This window comes from Brettanomyces bruxellensis, chromosome 6, assembly GCF_011074885.1.
Source record: "Brettanomyces bruxellensis chromosome 6, complete sequence".
NCBI classification, from domain to species: domain Eukaryota; kingdom Fungi; phylum Ascomycota; class Pichiomycetes; order Pichiales; family Pichiaceae; genus Brettanomyces; species Brettanomyces bruxellensis.
In genome coordinates this window covers 1,305,635-1,322,430 of record NC_054687.1, presented here as the reverse complement: position 1 = coordinate 1,322,430, position 16,796 = coordinate 1,305,635, and the positions used below count along the sequence as shown (strand labels likewise).

Here is a 16,796-nt window from a genome sequence, read left to right as displayed (position 1 = left end):
AATGTATGAGTAGATGAACGTGTCAAATCCCTGTAACAGGAAGAAAAAAAAAATTTCGTGAGTCACTCTTTCATCCAGGTGCGGTCTTTTGGCACTCCATCGGCCCGCATATTGGAATAAATATTTTCATTCCATTATTGTTGTAACGACAGATTGAAGTCCGGAGGATGAGATGCACGGCTGGCACTAATTCGGTCGATGCGTATGAAATATCCATATATATTCCTCGCTTCGATGCTTTTTTTTTTCACCTTCCTCGAAATGTTTGATTCTTCTTCCTTAGCTCCATTTTGCTTCTGGTAATTGCATCTTTTCAGACTAGCGACACTATTTGCTAACCGTTTATATTTACACAACCGCTAATCATGAGCGTAAGTAAAAGGCTGTTTGAGCTCGGGGTATCGTGCTTTCGACGCTCTTTTTGAAAAAATAAAAAATGAAAAATATCAGACGCATGTACTAACATAACATATTTCATTACGCAGAATAACGAACGTTCTTCTACTCCAGCCCCACAGGAATACGACGACTTGAGAGTCGTGGGCTACGACCCGTTAATTCCTCCTGAATTGCTTACCCAGGAGCTCCCACTTACAAAAGACGCAGCTTTTACTGTGATAAGGGGAAGAAAGGAAGCATCGAATATCATCAACGGAAAAGATGACCGTCTGCTTATAATTGTCGGACCATGTTCCTTACACGACCCTAAGGCAGCTTTGGACTACGCTCACAGATTAAGAGCATTGGCAGAGGAGCTCAAAGGAGAGCTTTGTGTGATCATGAGAGCATATCTAGAAAAGCCAAGGACAACTGTTGGCTGGAAGGGTCTTATTAACGATCCAGACTTAGACGGAACTTTCAAGATCAACAAGGGTTTGAAGATCTCCAGAAAGCTGTTCATTGACCTTAACAGTCTTGGTCTTCCTATTGGTAGTGAGATGCTTGACACAACCTCTCCTCAGTACTTGAGCGATTGCTTGTCGTTCGGAGCTATTGGTGCCAGAACAACTGAATCTCAGCTTCACAGAGAGCTTGCCTCTGGTCTCTCCTTCCCTATTGGTTTCAAAAACGGAACTGATGGTACTTTGAGTGTTGCTATTGATGCTGTTAAGGCTGCTTCCTTCCCACACCACTTCATGGGTGTGACGAAAACGGGTCTCGCTGCAATTACGACAACCACTGGTAACCAGGACTGCTTTGTGATTCTCAGAGGAGGAAAGCACGGCCCTAACTACGATGCAAAGTCTGTTGCAGTGGCCAAATCAAGTCTTCCAGAAGGAAAAGTTCTGATGATCGACTGCTCTCATGGTAACTCGCAGAAGAACCACAGAAACCAGCCAATAGTTTGCAAGGAGGTTGCAAGACAGGTTTCTGGTGGTGAGAAGAAGGTGATTGGTGTGATGATTGAGTCTAACATTAACGAGGGTAACCAGTCAATCCCAGAGGACAAGTCCAAGCTGAAATACGGTGTGTCTATCACAGACGCCTGTGTGTCATGGGAGACCACTGTTAGCATGTTGAAGGAGCTAGCTGATGCTGTCAAGGCAAGAAGAGCCAAGAATTGATTTTTCGCTTTTCTGTATATTTACATCGCTTCGAATCGACTGGATTTTGTATCCTTTTGCAATGAATATCTATCTAAGACTTTTAACCTTTTGTAGTGTATTTTTCTTTTGCTGGCGATCCTCAGACGTACTGTATTTTTGTTGGCGGCTAACTTTTAAAGATGTGTTGAACTGCTTCTTTGATCTGTTCTACGTTACCACTACGTGTGACTCTTTTTTTTTTCACTTTTCAATCATCTATCAATTTTCGCGCTAAGCTTTTTTTTTTTCAATGTGTGATATCAAGCGAAAAAGCGAATGGGAGTAGCCATATAAATAAAAAAAACGGTATTAAAAAAACTACTCATATATCCAGCAGGTACTCCCGTTTTATGAGGTGTTTTTGAGATCAGCAGTGCAATTCGTATCACTCGTAGTCGCCATACAAAAATGACAAACAAGGTTGTTCACGTGATTGACGCCGAGAGCGGAAATCTTCAGTCTTTGAGAAATGCAATCGAACATTTGGGATTCCAAGTCAGCTTCATTAAAAAAGGAACAGACCCAGCTTTGGCATCGGCGGAAAGGTTGATCTTGCCCGGAGTGGGAAATTTTGGCCACGTGATGGATCAATTACGCAAGATGGGATTTGTGGAGCCAATTAAAGCTTACGTGGCCTCTGGAAAGCCATTTATGGGAATTTGCGTTGGTGTCCAGGCCTTGTTTAGTGGATCAGAAGAGAGCCAGGATACAAAGGGATTGAACTTTCTCGATTTGCAATTGAAGAAGTTCGATGAAAAGACAAAGACGGTGCCGGAAATAGGATGGAATAAGCTTACAGTGCCAGAGTTGAACAAAAGTGGAAAAACAATGTACAACTTGAATCCTGCCGCCAGGTACTACTTTGTTCACTCTTATGCGGCAATTGTGGATGAAGCACAGATTTCAGACCTAGAAAAGTCGCAAGGTTGGAAATTGGCTTTGGCCCAGTACGGGGAGGAGAAGTTTTTGGCGGCAATTGCCAAAGATAACATTTTTGCTACGCAGTTTCACCCGGAGAAGTCCGGTAAGGCCGGATTAAAGGTCATCAGAGCATTCCTAGAGCAGGAAAAAGAAGTCTCACTTGATGTCTTGCCAAGTTACTTGCCTCCTGGAAACTCGGGTGTCGAATTGAAAGACACAAGGACTGGACTAACACACCGTATAATAGCATGCCTAGATGTGCGGACAAACGACGAAGGCGACTTGGTTGTGACCAAGGGAGACCAGTACAATGTGAGAGAGAAGAAGGCAAGTGGTGGAGATGTTAGAAATCTTGGAAAGCCTGTCAAGTTGGCAGAAAAGTACTACAAGCAGGGTGCGGACGAAGTCACGTTTCTTAACATCACATCCTTTAGAAACTCACCAATCAAAGACCAGCCTATGCTTGAGGTGTTGAGACAGGCTGCCAAGACCTGTTTTGTTCCTCTCACTGTGGGTGGAGGAATCAGGACTGTTGTTGATCCGGATGGAACCGTGATCTCTGCCCTTGAGGTTGCAACTCTATATTTCCGCGCTGGTGCCGATAAAGTTTCGATTGGTTCGGATGCCGTGAAAGCCGCCGAAGAATACATTGCAAGAGGTGAAAAGCCCACCGGAAAGACTCCAATAGAGACGATTTCAGAAGCGTACGGTAACCAGGCAGTGGTCATATCTGTCGATCCTAAAAGATACTACGTGGCAGATCCGGCCGGCTGCAAATACAACATGATAAAGACCAAGGACAAGGGTCCAAATGGGGAAGAATACTGCTATTATCGTGTTACTTCGCAGGGTGGTAGGAAAGTTCACGAGCTGGGTGCATATGAGTTGTGCCAGGCATGCGAAAAGTTGGGTGCAGGGGAAGTTTTGCTCAACTGCATAGACAGAGATGGCACAAACCAAGGCTATGACTTTGAGTTGATCAACCAGATCAAGTCTGCAGTCAGTATTCCTGTTATTGCCTCATCTGGTGCCGGCAAACCGCAGGATTTCGTCGATGTATTTAACGAAACGGGTGCAGATGCAGCTTTGGGAGCCGGAATGTTCCATCGTGGAGACTATACGGTTTTGGACGTGAAGAAATACATGATCGGACACGGGTTAAATGTGCGTATGGACGAGTAAGCGGTTGCGGTGCTCTGCGAATGCAAAATAGAGTAGGAAATTGCAGTAAAATGGAATCAATAGACAGTTTACATATATATGAGAATCATAAATTCAACAGTAGTATAATATAATATAATACATCTCTAGGAAAAAAGTGAGAGTGTGTGTGCTTTCAAGCGTACATCGTAAAATTCGTTCATGCCAAGTTCTCCTCGAACTTCTCAACAGAAGCCTTTCTAGACTCAGCCTTGTCGTCGGGCAACCTATTTCCAGCACTGACACTGAACTGGCCTCCGCATCCAATCAACTCTATTGCATGATTTCTCGTGGCAGTGTTGTCTATTCTGGTTGGGTGGTCGACGTCATCGTCTAGCATTCCCAAACCGACTGCAAAAGTATCGGCAAATCCCCAAGCATACACAACACCATCTTTGGTGAGTGCAAGGGAGTGGTGGGGGCCGGCTGCGACAGCTTTGATTGGTGGTAGGCTGGTCAACTTAGTTGGAACTGGGAGACATCTGACGTGTCCTCTAGCGTCCTTGACACAGTCATCCAAAGGCAGCTTGTCCTCAGGAATACCAATTTCCTTCATGTCGTATCTTCCAAACACGTACACCTCGCCGGACGATGAGAGTGCCAACGTGTGGTGCTCACCACCTGTAATTGCAACAATGTCCTTACCGGAAAGCTCGGTGACCTCAGTTGGACGACTGACAATCGAGCCATCCTCGATGTTGGATGCAATTCCGCACTGTCCAAACTGATTGAGACCCCAGGTGTAGACCTTGCCGTCGTGCGTGATGGCCATCGAGTGGTAATCACCGCTTCCAACGTACTTGACGTTCTTCAATCCAAAAGAGCGTGGTTCTAGGGAGGTCATTCTAGTTCTTTCCATAATCTTACGGCCCAACTGGAACTGCTGGCCGTTTCCCCAGGCATAGGCCACACCCTTGCTGTCCAGTGCTAGCAAGTGGTCCTTTCCAGCGGCAATCTGCACTATGTTGTCGAAATCCTCGATTTGCACCGGTGTCTTCTGTATTTTCACCTTCTTGCTGAAACCAAGAATTCCTTCGTTGCATCTGAAGGTACCCCAAGCATAAACCTCACCAGTTTCAAGCAATGCTGCCGACAAGTTATCCGTGGCAGCCAATTGAACAATCCTCTTGTCCTTTGGAAGACCTTCAACAAGACCTGGCGTGGATTCTGCCTCATTCAAATCATCATCTTCATCGTCTTCATCCTCCTCCTCTTTCTCATCCAATGGTGTCTCCTTCTTCAAAGATGTGTTTCTTCCCAACACACCCATGTCATTGGTTCCCCACGACCACACGTTGTTGCTCTTGTCAAGTGCAAGGGTGTGCATACCACCAACAGCGAAGTCCACTATCCCCACTTCCTCCTTTTTCAAATATGGGTTTAATCTCGGTCTCCTGACCTCCTTTGTCTTTGATTTCGGCCCAAGTCCAAGCTCACACATTGATCCCGAACCCCAAACAAAGAAATCCAATGGCTCCCTATGGCCTTTTGGACTCTTGTTGATGGTCTTCATCCTTGAAGCACGCTTCCATTCCAGGGAGTGCGATCTCCGGGCCCTTTTGGCAGAAACTGTCTTTGGGTTTGTGTGTGTTGATTTTCTCTTTCTAGATAATGCAACCATCTTTGTTAGTACAAACTTCCGGTGTTCCTAAACTGTGCCAAATGTCGAACAAAGAGGCGAACGTGATTTAGTGATGATCTCAAATCAATTTAAATGAGGTTATTTGCATCGGATTTTTTTTTTTTTTTTTTTTTTTCGCTAGCCTTGCCCTAAAAATTTTTTTACAATTTTTTTTTTTTTTTTTCAGCTGCACTGAGGGGATACTATGATTTAGATCTAAATCCTTTTCATCTGGAATGAACAGTTTTCTGGAAAAGTCTTGCTGAACTCGAATTCTTGCACGAGCAATCGCAAATAAATATGCCAAAGGTCACAACTAAGAGTATGAGAGACCAGTCTCGCCATGTTCCGCTTTACAAGGATATAGCGGCAGAAAAAGGAAATCTAAGAGCCTCTGGTAGAAAAGCTTCCAAAGTTTCCAAGAAGAAAGGAAAAGCACAGAACAACGAGGGGAAAAACCAGGATGAGGTCACATTTGATGCAGCATCATCCAGAAAGATTTTAAAGTTAGCTAAGGAGCAACAGGAGGAAATTGAGCAGGAAGAAGAGGACCAAGCTAACCGGAAAGCTGCATCACAGTTTAACCTTGCAGGCTCTGACTTGGAATCCGATGAAGAGGAAAAAGAGAAAGATGACGAGGAAGTTGATGAAGACTATGGAGAAGAAGAAATAGAAATACAAGATGCGGATGAACAGGATATGAAACTTTTCGAGTCGTATTTCAAGCCAGATGCCCAGACTTCAACTTCAGCTGTTGCTGGTAGTTTCAACTTGGCCGATAAGATTTTGGAAAAAATACGAGAGAAAGAGATGGAAGAACAGACAAAGAGTCAGGAAGAAGAGCAAAGTCAGAATGTGGGTGATAAGGAGGAGCCAGAGCAGGGTGAGGTCTTTCTTCCTCCTAGAGTGATTGAAGCTTATGAAAAGGTTGGTGAAAGTTTGAGTGCCTGGACTCATGGAAAACTACCTAAGTTGTTTAAAGTTCTACCATCCATCAAGAACTGGGAGGATATTTTATACGTGACAAATCCAGAAAAGTGGACCCCAAATGTGGTGTATGAGGCAACGAGACTATTTGTGTCCAACCTTCCTTCAAATAAAGCACAAAGGTTTGTGAGCATGGTCCTATATCCAAGATTCAGGGATAACATTGAAGAGAGTGAGGATCACAAGTTGAATTACCATTTGTACATGTCTTTGAAGAAGTGTATATATAAACCCGCTGCGTTCTTTAAAGGTTTCCTTTTCCCGTTAGTTGAAGAGCAGTGCACTGCAAGAGAAGCAATGATTGTCGCTTCTATTCTTAAAAAGTGTTCTATTCCAGTCCAGCATGCTTCTGTGGCTCTTTCATGGTTGCTTCAGAGGGATTTCAGTCCACAGGCCACTGTTTTCATCCGGGTTTTGATAGAGAAAAAATACGCATTGCCATATCAAACTATTGATGATCTCGTGTTCTATTTTATGAAGTTCAGGGTCATCACGGATCAATCGAGCAAGGATGTTATGCTTGACGCAGACGACACATTTGAGAATTCTGAACAACGTAAAATAAAAGAGGCCCCACAACTTCCTGTTGTTTGGCATAAAGCGTTGCTTGCATTTGCACAGAGATATAAGAATGATATTACTGAAGACCAGCGTGATTTCCTAATGGAGGTGATAAGGCAGAGAGGTCATAAAGATATGGGCCCGGAAACTAGAAGAGAGCTTCTTGCAGGCAAGAAAAGGCAAGACATGGAATCACAGAAAAAGGTTAGTGAAGATGACGATATCATGTCGTACTTCTGAACTAGAAGGAACGTTATTTTATGCGCATGTACAGTAATTGCTTCTTAGAAATATAAATGCATTAATAGGTATCAAGTATATACAGTAGAACTAAAATATCCCAATATAGAAAAAAAAAAAAAAGCATTATTCATAATCATTCACACTCACCATAATTAACATGGAAGAATAAAGAGGAATAAATGTATTCTTCACCCTGAAGATCATATATAGGAAGATGTCTGTATCCTTGCTTAAGATAGCTCAGCCGACAACAGTAAATTCCAAGAAGCACATCACTTTTATCTGGTGTATTACATTTCACGAGGAATCTCAAGAACACCATATCTTCTTTATTTGCGCAAAACTTGCACTTAAGCTTCTCATTCCAGATAGGATTAAATCCATTTTGTAAAACTGATGAGGTCCTGAAGACAAGAGAAGGGGAGCCCAAGTTGATTAGTTTCTGAGAATCAAATTCTGATCCATGATTGGCCATGCTGTCGGGATTAATTTTAATTAAAGATTCCCCCATTTTAATCATATTTGTTGATCCCATCTCATACTCGGCGTCAAGAACTTTACCGCTATACAGCTCAACCTCAATGTATGGATCAAAAGTTTTCATTTTCATATCTTTAGATTTAGGAAGCTGTTGAGCAGAAATGATATTCAACTCTATGAAATTCAATTTATCAAATCTCATAACATTCTGAAAGTCCTTTGTCTTCCGAAATTTATCCTTATGCATTCTCAGTGATTTGGGCTTCAGGATATACCCAGAACATGTACCAACATTAAACAATGCCTCATTAATCTGCTGACCCGCATCGTAAACCTGCCAATTTGTGGCCGCTATTTGACAGCCTAGTGACCAAAATGCTAACGGATTGAAGTTATCCGACTTGAATCTATAAACGGATGGGTAGATCCTCATTAAGTAGTTTCTATTATGTTTCATTATGGCATTAAATTTCGTAATCTCTTTAAGCATCTTGGACACTGTGCGGTCACTAAATGAAAAGCAATGATTAAAAGTCTTCGATTCCGGAAGAGAGAAGTTTCGGAATTTTAAACCAACAGTGTAGAATGCCATAGAACTCAATTCAGTAATTATTGGTACTGATCTCTTAGCTCTTGGCATTATTTTCGTCATTATAACCTGTGTAGTGTTGGATGAGCTAGATGATAGAGAGCCAGATGAAAGTTGTCCTGACGTAGGATTCGTACTCGAGCTTACCAACGGATATGTAAATGTAGAGTCTTCACTGAACGATGATGTGGTCGTTGATTGTGAGCCGTACATGGAATTATCAATATATGAAGTTGGGATAGAACTCATTCTTGATTTTTTAACCTTAAGAAGAATCCTATGTTTTAACTCGAGAGGAGAAGGAAGCGTTGTTTGGTTGTTGTCAAGTCTTCCATGTAGAAGTGTTGATCCAAGCACTTCTTTAAGAATGTTTACGCATTTCATTTGATTTTCTTCAGAGCAGCGAACCTCAAGTGAAATAATAACAGGAAAGGGTGAAGTTATAAAAGCATATTTTCTCACCGTTTCCACAACCGATTTGAAATCAATCGACCCGGTAAATGTCATTCCGTGTGTAACGATCGGGCCATTATCTCCATCCCAAACATCGATTTCAATACACCTGCATCCTCTTTGAAGTGCTCGAATATAGCCTTCAATAGATGAAATGCCATTGAATTGTCTTCCCAAAAGATATGTATTGTGTGATGATGAAATGAAATACTCGTTCAATGGTTTCGTGTAATCCTCCACAAGATTTCTAATGCCATTCGTGTATAGACTCATTAAAAAAGATGTAAATTCATCAAAATTTAGAGTTTGACCATTAGAGGAAAACTCATTGAAAATATGGTCCAACGCACATTCGTCACAAATTCTCTCCTTCTGCTCTTCGCACAAGAATTTCTTAAAATCTTTCTTGTTCATTAAATCTTTCACGTTTCCATCACAATAGCGTTCAAATATTGCTTTGAATTCAGAGCGATGACCAAGTTTCCTAATAAACGATTTGTATTGCAGAAAGTTAAGAAATCCCTTTGCCTCTTTATCCTCGTATCTAAACTGTCTTGACAAAGATTCCTTGCTTATATAAATGTGTAGTTTCAAGGCTAATTTCAGAGCACTTTTAAATGTAAGTTTCCCATCATTGGCGACCGTGTTATTCCAATGATACTGAATAAAGCTATCACTGTTTACCGAACTACAAAGTCCAGATTGTAGTTGCCGCATAAAATAGACCATATTGTTCAGTGTGTAGAGAAATGTGTTATAGTCCGTTTTGTTCAATGCAATAACATGCAACGCCTTGATATTATTTGATTTTGAGTAATTGTGGTATATTATAGTTATCCACAAATCTTTAAACTTCGGCGCAACACCAAATTCTTCCCTGTAATTTCTAGCATTATCGCCCAGTCTGATATATTTGATCTTTTCGATCTCAAGGAAAGACGTTGATTTAGTGTTCCAGTATAGACGGTTCGTATCAATATCCAATCTAAGCATTCTCTTGACTTTCTTCCTGTGTGTTATACGAAGCATCTCTATTCCTGGATGAAGAAACCTCTTTGGAATTTCATTTCTGACTAACGGTCTGTTATTCTGTTGATACGACCTAGTTATTGGCTTCAACAAACAAGAAGGACATGATGATGTGCAAACCAAAACATTCTTAGTTGTTTGCACCGAGGGTGCAATTCTAGGCTTTCGTTGTTTGCCTCTTCTTCCTTTATCTGGAATATAATCTTCAATCGATTCACTTCTCAGTAAATTCTTACCATTGTCAGATTCCACATTCAACTTGCTCTTTTCTACTTCCGAAAAAGACATAGCATGCGCATCTATTTGTTCTGATTTGTATTCATGTAATGAATCGTGGAGTCCCAAGCTGAATTTGTTAATCCCATTAGTGTCAATTTGATGTTCTCTGTTGTCTACTTCGCAAATCACGCCAACCCCGGGAGAAAAGGAGTTTGCCATTCTTTGCATCATCTAGCACCCCTTTATTTTTTCAAAGAAGTAAAGAAAAAAAAAGGTATCGATCGATTTTAAAGCAGGGCCAAAATGAAGGGCAAAATGTGAAAAATAAAAACACGAAAGAAGGTTCATGTTACTGTCATAAGACCATATCCCAAAAATGCTTGTATTTGCCAAGACAGGAATCTCGGACTGCTGTTATCAGGCGAGATGGCTTTTTTCCTTACCTGGTAGTGCACGTGCCACCCTTGGGCATTCAGTATACAAAAAATTTAAAAAAATATGAAATTGCCTGCACCCAAGCTGGGACTCGAACCCAGAATCTCTTGATTAGAAGTCAAACGCGCTAACCAATTACGCTACATGGGCAATTCGCACCAGTGTAAGGGGTCTGCTTTGGTTTGAACCTAAATTATTTTAGATTATGTAAGTCCAAAGTGATTTGTGTGTTTGTTTTGAAGTGTTGAATCAAACCACTAAAAGATGAAGTATTGTATGTTGTAAAATAGTGTTTTTAGAATGTTATGATGTAATTTAAGTAAGTGCGGAAGTAATGTATAATGAAATAATCAACTAGTTTGTATTCACTAGGATATAGATAAAAGCACCCCTTTGTATATGTTTATAATTTGAAGTGTTATTATATTTATTTTAATGACTTGTTTTGTATTTGTTTTTATTTGTTTTCTTATTTTTATCTTCTTGTTATATTTTCTCTTATTCTTATCTCTGTTCTTCTTATTCTTTTTCTATCTTCTTCTTATCTAAGCTGTTGCTTCTTCTTTCTTATCTTCATCTTGAGTTTTCCAAAAAGGCTAAATACTCATTTAATATTTTCTCGTTTTTCTGCTTAATAAAATATTTGCATCTCGTCGTCCAATTTTAATAAATAATTCGCTCATGTTGCTTCGCTCATAATATTACGTAACCATTTGGATAACACGTGACTTTTCCTTGTTCGATCCCTCACAATACCGCGCTTTGCAAAAAGATCGTCCTCGATCGTTACCACTCTTAAAACAAAATTCAAAATGTTGTAGGTCGCATTAATCGACTGTGTAACCCTCCGGTGGTGTGCCAAATTCATCCTTTGAATGATCTTCGTATTGTTGTAAACGGATTAAGTGTCCTAAGTTGGTCATCAATGTGGAACGAAGTTGGGATGGCATTTTGTTAAGGTAAGATGTTGGAATTGAAGTACTATGTTCGGGATCACAATCTTTCCAATGGACGTCATAAGTTTGATGTTCGCGATCATAAGCGGCAATAGCTGTAACTTCACTCAATCGTTGTAAAATTTCGAGGTCTGTGCGAGGAGGAACGCGAGGGAATGCGGCATTCTGTTGAAGGAAGTGACGGAACCAACGGACATTGAAAACACGTTTTGTATGTACGGTTTCTGGGAAATCGATTTCAAATGCGTTATCACCTTGTTGTTTAATGATTCTGTAAGGTCCGATGAAAACTGGTAAAACTTTGTGATATTTATATTTCCGGTTGAAGCAATCCTTGTTTAGAAGTATGAGATCTCCAACTTTAAAATCATGAGTGCGAACTTTCTTATTATGTTGTAATTCCTGATGATGTTGAGCTAAAACTAAATTATCTTGGGCTTGTTGCATAACGAGTTTCATGCGTTTGACATATTCTTCAGCATTAGGACTATACCTAGAGCTATCAACTCTGGCGCCTGATATAAAAGTAGGTGAAGTAGGTCTATAACCTTGGCTGAGCTCAAACGGAGTCATGCCTGATGATTTTTGTATACTATTATTATAAGCAAATTCTAGCATAGGAAGCATAGTGTCCCAGCTTGTCAAGTCATTAGCGCAATATGTGCGAATTAATTGGTTTAAAACGCGATTGACACGTTCAGTTTGGCCATCTGTCTGCGGATGGTTTGTCGTAGACATGAGTAGGGAGGTACCTACCATACTATTAAATGTATACCAAAACTTATTCATAAATCTAATATCTTTATCCGACACTAAACGGTGTGGGATGCCATGAAGCTTAAAGCATTCGGCCAAAAATAACTGTGCACAACGTGGTGCGTCTAGAGTTTTATCTGTGGCAATAAAATGTGCCATTTTAGTAAATCTGTCAATGATAACCAGAATCATATCATGGTCTCGAATAGTTTTCGGAACAGCAGTAACAAAATCCATAGAGACATCGGTCCATCGACCTTCCGGTATAGGTAATGGTGAAAATAGTCCTTGGACAGCTTGAGTAGAGGTCTTATTTCGTTGACAAACGCTGCATGACTTACAGAACGACTTAATATAGTTTAACATTTTAGGCCAATAAAACATTTTATGAGCTAGCTCGAAAGTCTTGAAATATCCAAAATGTCCTGCAGTAATGGAGTCGTGACATTGCCTCACAAGTAAATCTTTAATCTTTTTATCGTATGGAATAGCTAATCTAGAATACTCGCTACCCAAAAAAGTAGTGTAATATAGTAATTCGTTATGATATCTGAAGTGCTGAGCATAATGACGAAGGTCCTGCGTAGACGGTTTCAGCTTCGCCCCATTCTTCAACAGCTCATAGACTCTGCTTAGGTCTTTATCATATTTATACGCTTTTATAATTTGTTGTTTAAGGTCATCATTCCACTTTAAAATAGACTGAACGGATCCAGAGGACTCGTCAGCAGACGTCAATGTTGCAATCATTGCGCCTGAATCGGTAATATCTGCAATTGCATTGTCTTCAAGAGTAGAAGTAATAATAGAATGTAGAAATGTGGCGGACCGTTTTTTATCTATGTCTTCGAGCGCTAAGGCATCTAAGACTGCTGCGGCGGCTAACTCTAAACCGGCAGCTGGTTCTAATAATTTTAATTCCGGATAACGCGATAGTGCGTCTGCTGCTGAATTATCATGTCCCTTAATATATTCAACCTCAAAGTCGTATTGGGACAAAAAGTCAATCCATTTGGCGACTCTTTGAGTGTCAATGAGATTTTGATTCTTTAAATGTATGAGACTTTTGTGATCCGTTTTTATAATAAATTTGCGATTCATTAAGTAATAACGCCATGTTTTTAAAGCCTCAATCACTGCCAAGAACTCTCGTTCGTAAATAGAATATCTAAGCTGAGCTGGTAATAATTTCTTTGAACCATAAGCAATAACTCCTATAACTTTCCCGTAAGGATCGAGTTGTTCGAGAACGTAACCAACCGCATAACCACACGCGTCCGTATGAATACGAAAGGTATAACCCGGATCCCATATTGGATGTACAAGAAGTGGTGCTGACAGGAACTTATTTTTAAGGTCTTTAAATGCTGTATCTTGGAGGGAAGTCCACTCACAACGTTTTGCAATATAATCTAAAATCGGCTTAGCAGTTAATGAATATCGTTGAATAAATCTTCGGTAAAAACCAGTCAATCCGAGAAAAGATTGTGCTTCTTTAATGCTGGTTGGCGTAGGCCATTCTTTAATAACTTTTATTTTATCTGGATCAGTCTCGACACCTTCAGGTGTAATTACAAAGCCTAAAAACCTTAATTTCTTAAAGAAGAATGCACACTTACTGAGCTTTGCTATTAACTTATTTTCCCGTAGCGTTTGAAGCACGGTTCGGACATGGTCGAAATGATCTGCCGTATGTTCAGAGTAAATCAATATATCGTCGATGTAAACTTTCACGAATTTCGATAAGTAAGGTGCTAAAATATTATTCATCAGTCGTTGAAATGTTGAAGGAGCATTCGTTAGCCCGAATGGCATAACCATCCATTCGTAGTGACCGTTTTCGGTACTGAAAGCTGTTTTGTCGATATCAGTCTCCTCTATTCTAACTTGGTAATATCCTGACATTAAATCTAATTTAGAGTAAACTTTTGCTTTTCCGAGATCGCTAGTAAGCTTTTCAATATCAGGAATAGGAAATTTATCCTTAATAGTAAGATTATTTAAAGCCCTATAGTCGACACACATTCGAAGTGAACCATCTTTCTTTTTTACAAATAATACTGGGCTGTTGAATGGACTAGCACTTGGCCGAATCCAATTGCGTTTCATAAGATCGTTAACTTGTTTGGTCAATTCGATCTGTTCTGCGTGACTTAATTTATATTGCCTTCTAAAAGTAGTATCGTTAGGTCTTTGAAGGATAATACGATGAACTAAATTTCTTTTCGGAGGTAGTGTACTTGGAGGGTCATTCGTAAGCACGTCAGAGTATTCTTTAATTAATTTTTCTTTTAAGTGTGCCACTCCACTAACCTCTGTTTCTGTGCGTATTTGAGTATTTTCTGGGGTAAGAGTTTGTATATATAGCATGCCGGGAACTTGCTCTGGATTGCGAAGTTCTTTTAAATAATCGGCTATGTCAAGACAATTACATTTTATATTATAATCAGTTTTCTGGTAAGGCTTGCTCTTCCCGATAAGTTTCCAATTAATAAATTCTTGGTACCTTTGAATAAACGGTAAACCTAAGAAGACATCTCTTGTAGGAATGTCAATTATGAAGAACGCGACCGTTGCATTAATCTCAGTCTGGAAAAGGAATGTCCAATCCAAAACGATGAAGTGTGAAGTCACCATTTTATGACCGACTGCATTAACTTGTAAAGGTTCGCATCTCCTTATTTCTGATTCTAAATTTAAATCTTTTACGATCTGCCTCGAAATGAAATTCGATGTAGCCCCTGAGTCGATGACCACTGGCATGTGGTAAGCCCCTTTTAAGATTGCAATTACCTTAGCTGCTTCAGCAATTTGCGGTGCTTCCACGTAGTTTAAGTTTAAGTCCTGGCCGTAATTCTTATACACAATTTCATTTAAAAAACTTTCGTCTAAATCAGGGTTTTCTAACTTTAATTTTTCAAAATTTTCTTTAAGGGTTTCAACAAATTCTTCACTTTCTGTATTGTGATCAGATACATTATTCTCGAGTGTTCTAACGGAAACCGAGGCATCTTGATCTATCATATTAAGCGCTAGGGCATGAGCATCATCTAGATCGCTATGAGGTATTTCCTCTATTTTTTCTTGAACATTAGAATTTTCTTTATTTTTTGAGTTTTTTAAGTTTTCAGTATTTTTTTGATTTTTTAAATTTTCAGTATTTTTTTGCGTTTTTGTAATTTTTTGTGAGTACGAAGAGTTCAAATTCAAGTCTTTTTGTTCTTTTCTATTTTCCAATTGTTTTTTCGTTTTTATATTTTCCTTTTTCTTAAAATTTTTTATATTACGCATTTTCACTTCTGTTTCGTTCTGACCGCTTTGTGTATCAATAGATAGGTCGGCTTCTATTGACTCTCCGCATTTAAATTATTCTCTTGTTCCATATCAACGTCTTCTGAGTTATCTGTTAGTGCATCTTGTGCTTCTATACGCTGCAAGTGCCCCTGGGCATAGCCCTGTTGATTCGTACCCGTTTGAGGTGGTGGTGAACCATAGTATGAAAAGTTGCGCTGACCATTCTGATGATAATTGCCTCTGTAACTCTGGCCTCTTCTTGGTCCACCGTACCCGCGTCTACCATAGCCGCGGCCTCTGTAAGATCCTCTTCCAAAATATCCACGTTGGTTTGCCTGGTAATTATTATTGTATCTTCCACTATTGTCATTGTTGGTGTATCCATTTCTACTTGTTCCTTGATTATGGTATTGATTGTTGTTTCCATAATTGCCTCTACGTCTCTTATTGTTTCCTTGCATGGCACTCAACTCTGCCAGGTAAACAGGATCTGATTTCAAAAATTTCTCTGCTTCCCTTGCTGCGTCTAAATATTTTTCGAAATGTGACCCATCTGGAACTGCGTGCATGTGATGTCTGACCTTTGGATTAAGTCCACTGATGAATTTATCTATAAGGAGTTCGTTGTTGGTTGAATAACTAGGAATCTCCATAGCAATCGTCAATAAAGCGTCTGCAAATGATTGAACCTCTCTTGTTTGGGTGAGTTTGAAAAACTTGTCCTTTGAACTTTCCTTTTGAAAAGCATTGTCTGGTGCAAAATGTTCCAAAAATGTCTTCTTAATTTGCTCATACTCTTTCTCCCCGTATTCTTCGTCTAATCTGATATGTTGATCGTACCATTTTTTTGCAACACCGCTCAAAGCTCTGGAAAAGATGTACTTCATTTTAACTTTGTTTGTCAATTCTGCGGCTTCGAAATATTCATCCATCTCATGAATCAAAATGTTCGCTCTGGCTGCCATGTTTCTTCCCGAACCATTGAAATCCGCCTTTGGTGGGCTGATGTTCGAATTAATTCCATTTGGTCTTGATGAATCCATATTGTTATATCCTTTGTTCTGTAATCGTAACTATCCGATGCTACCAATTGTAAGGGGTCTGCTTTGGTTTGAACCTAAATTATTTTAGATTATGTAAGTCCAAAGTGATTTGTGTGTTTGTTTTGAAGTGTTGAATCAAACCACTAAAAGATGAAGTATTGTATGTTGTAAAATAGTGTTTTTAGAATGTTATGATGTAATTTAAGTAAGTGCGGAAGTAATGTATAATGAAATAATCAACTAGTTTGTATTCACTAGGATATAGATAAAAGCACCCCTTTGTATATGTTTATAATTTGAAGTGTTATTATATTTATTTTAATGACTTGTTTTGTATTTGTTTTTATTTGTTTTCTTATTTTTATCTTCTTGTTATATTTTCTCTTATTCTTATCTCTGTTCTTCTTATTCTTTTTCTATCTT

General features: G+C 39.5%; 6 protein-coding genes and 1 non-coding gene across 7 annotated transcripts; 3 read left to right on the top strand and 4 right to left on the bottom strand.

Annotated features, from left to right (window-relative positions):
* Positions 1–365: 365 nt before the first annotated feature.
* ARO4 (3-deoxy-7-phosphoheptulonate synthase) lies at positions 366–1,565 on the top strand (the record flags this gene model as incomplete). Its single annotated transcript, XM_041282513.1, has 2 exons — positions 366–371; positions 486–1,565. The coding sequence occupies 2 exons, from the start codon at positions 366–368 to the stop codon at positions 1,563–1,565; spliced, it is 1,086 nt and encodes a 361-aa protein (XP_041136352.1).
* Positions 1,566–1,994: 429 nt separating this feature from the next.
* On the top strand, positions 1,995–3,689 carry HIS7 (Histidine biosynthesis bifunctional protein hisB; the record flags this gene model as incomplete). Its single annotated transcript, XM_041282512.1, has 1 exon — positions 1,995–3,689. The coding sequence occupies one exon, from the start codon at positions 1,995–1,997 to the stop codon at positions 3,687–3,689; it is 1,695 nt and encodes a 564-aa protein (XP_041136351.1).
* Positions 3,690–3,867: 178 nt separating this feature from the next.
* On the bottom strand, positions 3,868–5,328 carry BRETT_004012 (uncharacterized protein; the record flags this gene model as incomplete). The annotated part of the gene is made up of 1 exon (XM_041282511.1): positions 3,868–5,328. One exon carries the CDS (start codon positions 5,326–5,328, stop codon positions 3,868–3,870), a length of 1,461 nt encoding a protein of 486 aa, XP_041136350.1.
* A 300-nt stretch (positions 5,329–5,628) lies between these two features.
* Positions 5,629–7,116, top strand: BRETT_004011 (uncharacterized protein; the record flags this gene model as incomplete). Its single annotated transcript, XM_041282510.1, has 1 exon — positions 5,629–7,116. The coding sequence occupies one exon, from the start codon at positions 5,629–5,631 to the stop codon at positions 7,114–7,116; it is 1,488 nt and encodes a 495-aa protein (XP_041136349.1).
* Positions 7,117–7,252: 136 nt separating this feature from the next.
* On the bottom strand, positions 7,253–10,108 carry BRETT_004010 (uncharacterized protein; the record flags this gene model as incomplete). The annotated part of the gene is made up of 1 exon (XM_041282509.1): positions 7,253–10,108. One exon carries the CDS (start codon positions 10,106–10,108, stop codon positions 7,253–7,255), a length of 2,856 nt encoding a protein of 951 aa, XP_041136348.1.
* Positions 10,109–10,400: 292 nt separating this feature from the next.
* On the bottom strand, positions 10,401–10,474 carry BRETT_004009. Its single transcript has one exon. It is a non-coding gene; the product is annotated as a tRNA-Arg (tRNA).
* A 4,906-nt stretch (positions 10,475–15,380) lies between these two features.
* On the bottom strand, positions 15,381–16,373 carry BRETT_004008 (uncharacterized protein; the record flags this gene model as incomplete). Its single annotated transcript, XM_041282508.1, has 1 exon — positions 15,381–16,373. One exon carries the CDS (start codon positions 16,371–16,373, stop codon positions 15,381–15,383), a length of 993 nt encoding a protein of 330 aa, XP_041136347.1.
* Between the last annotated feature and the right edge of the window lie 423 nt (positions 16,374–16,796).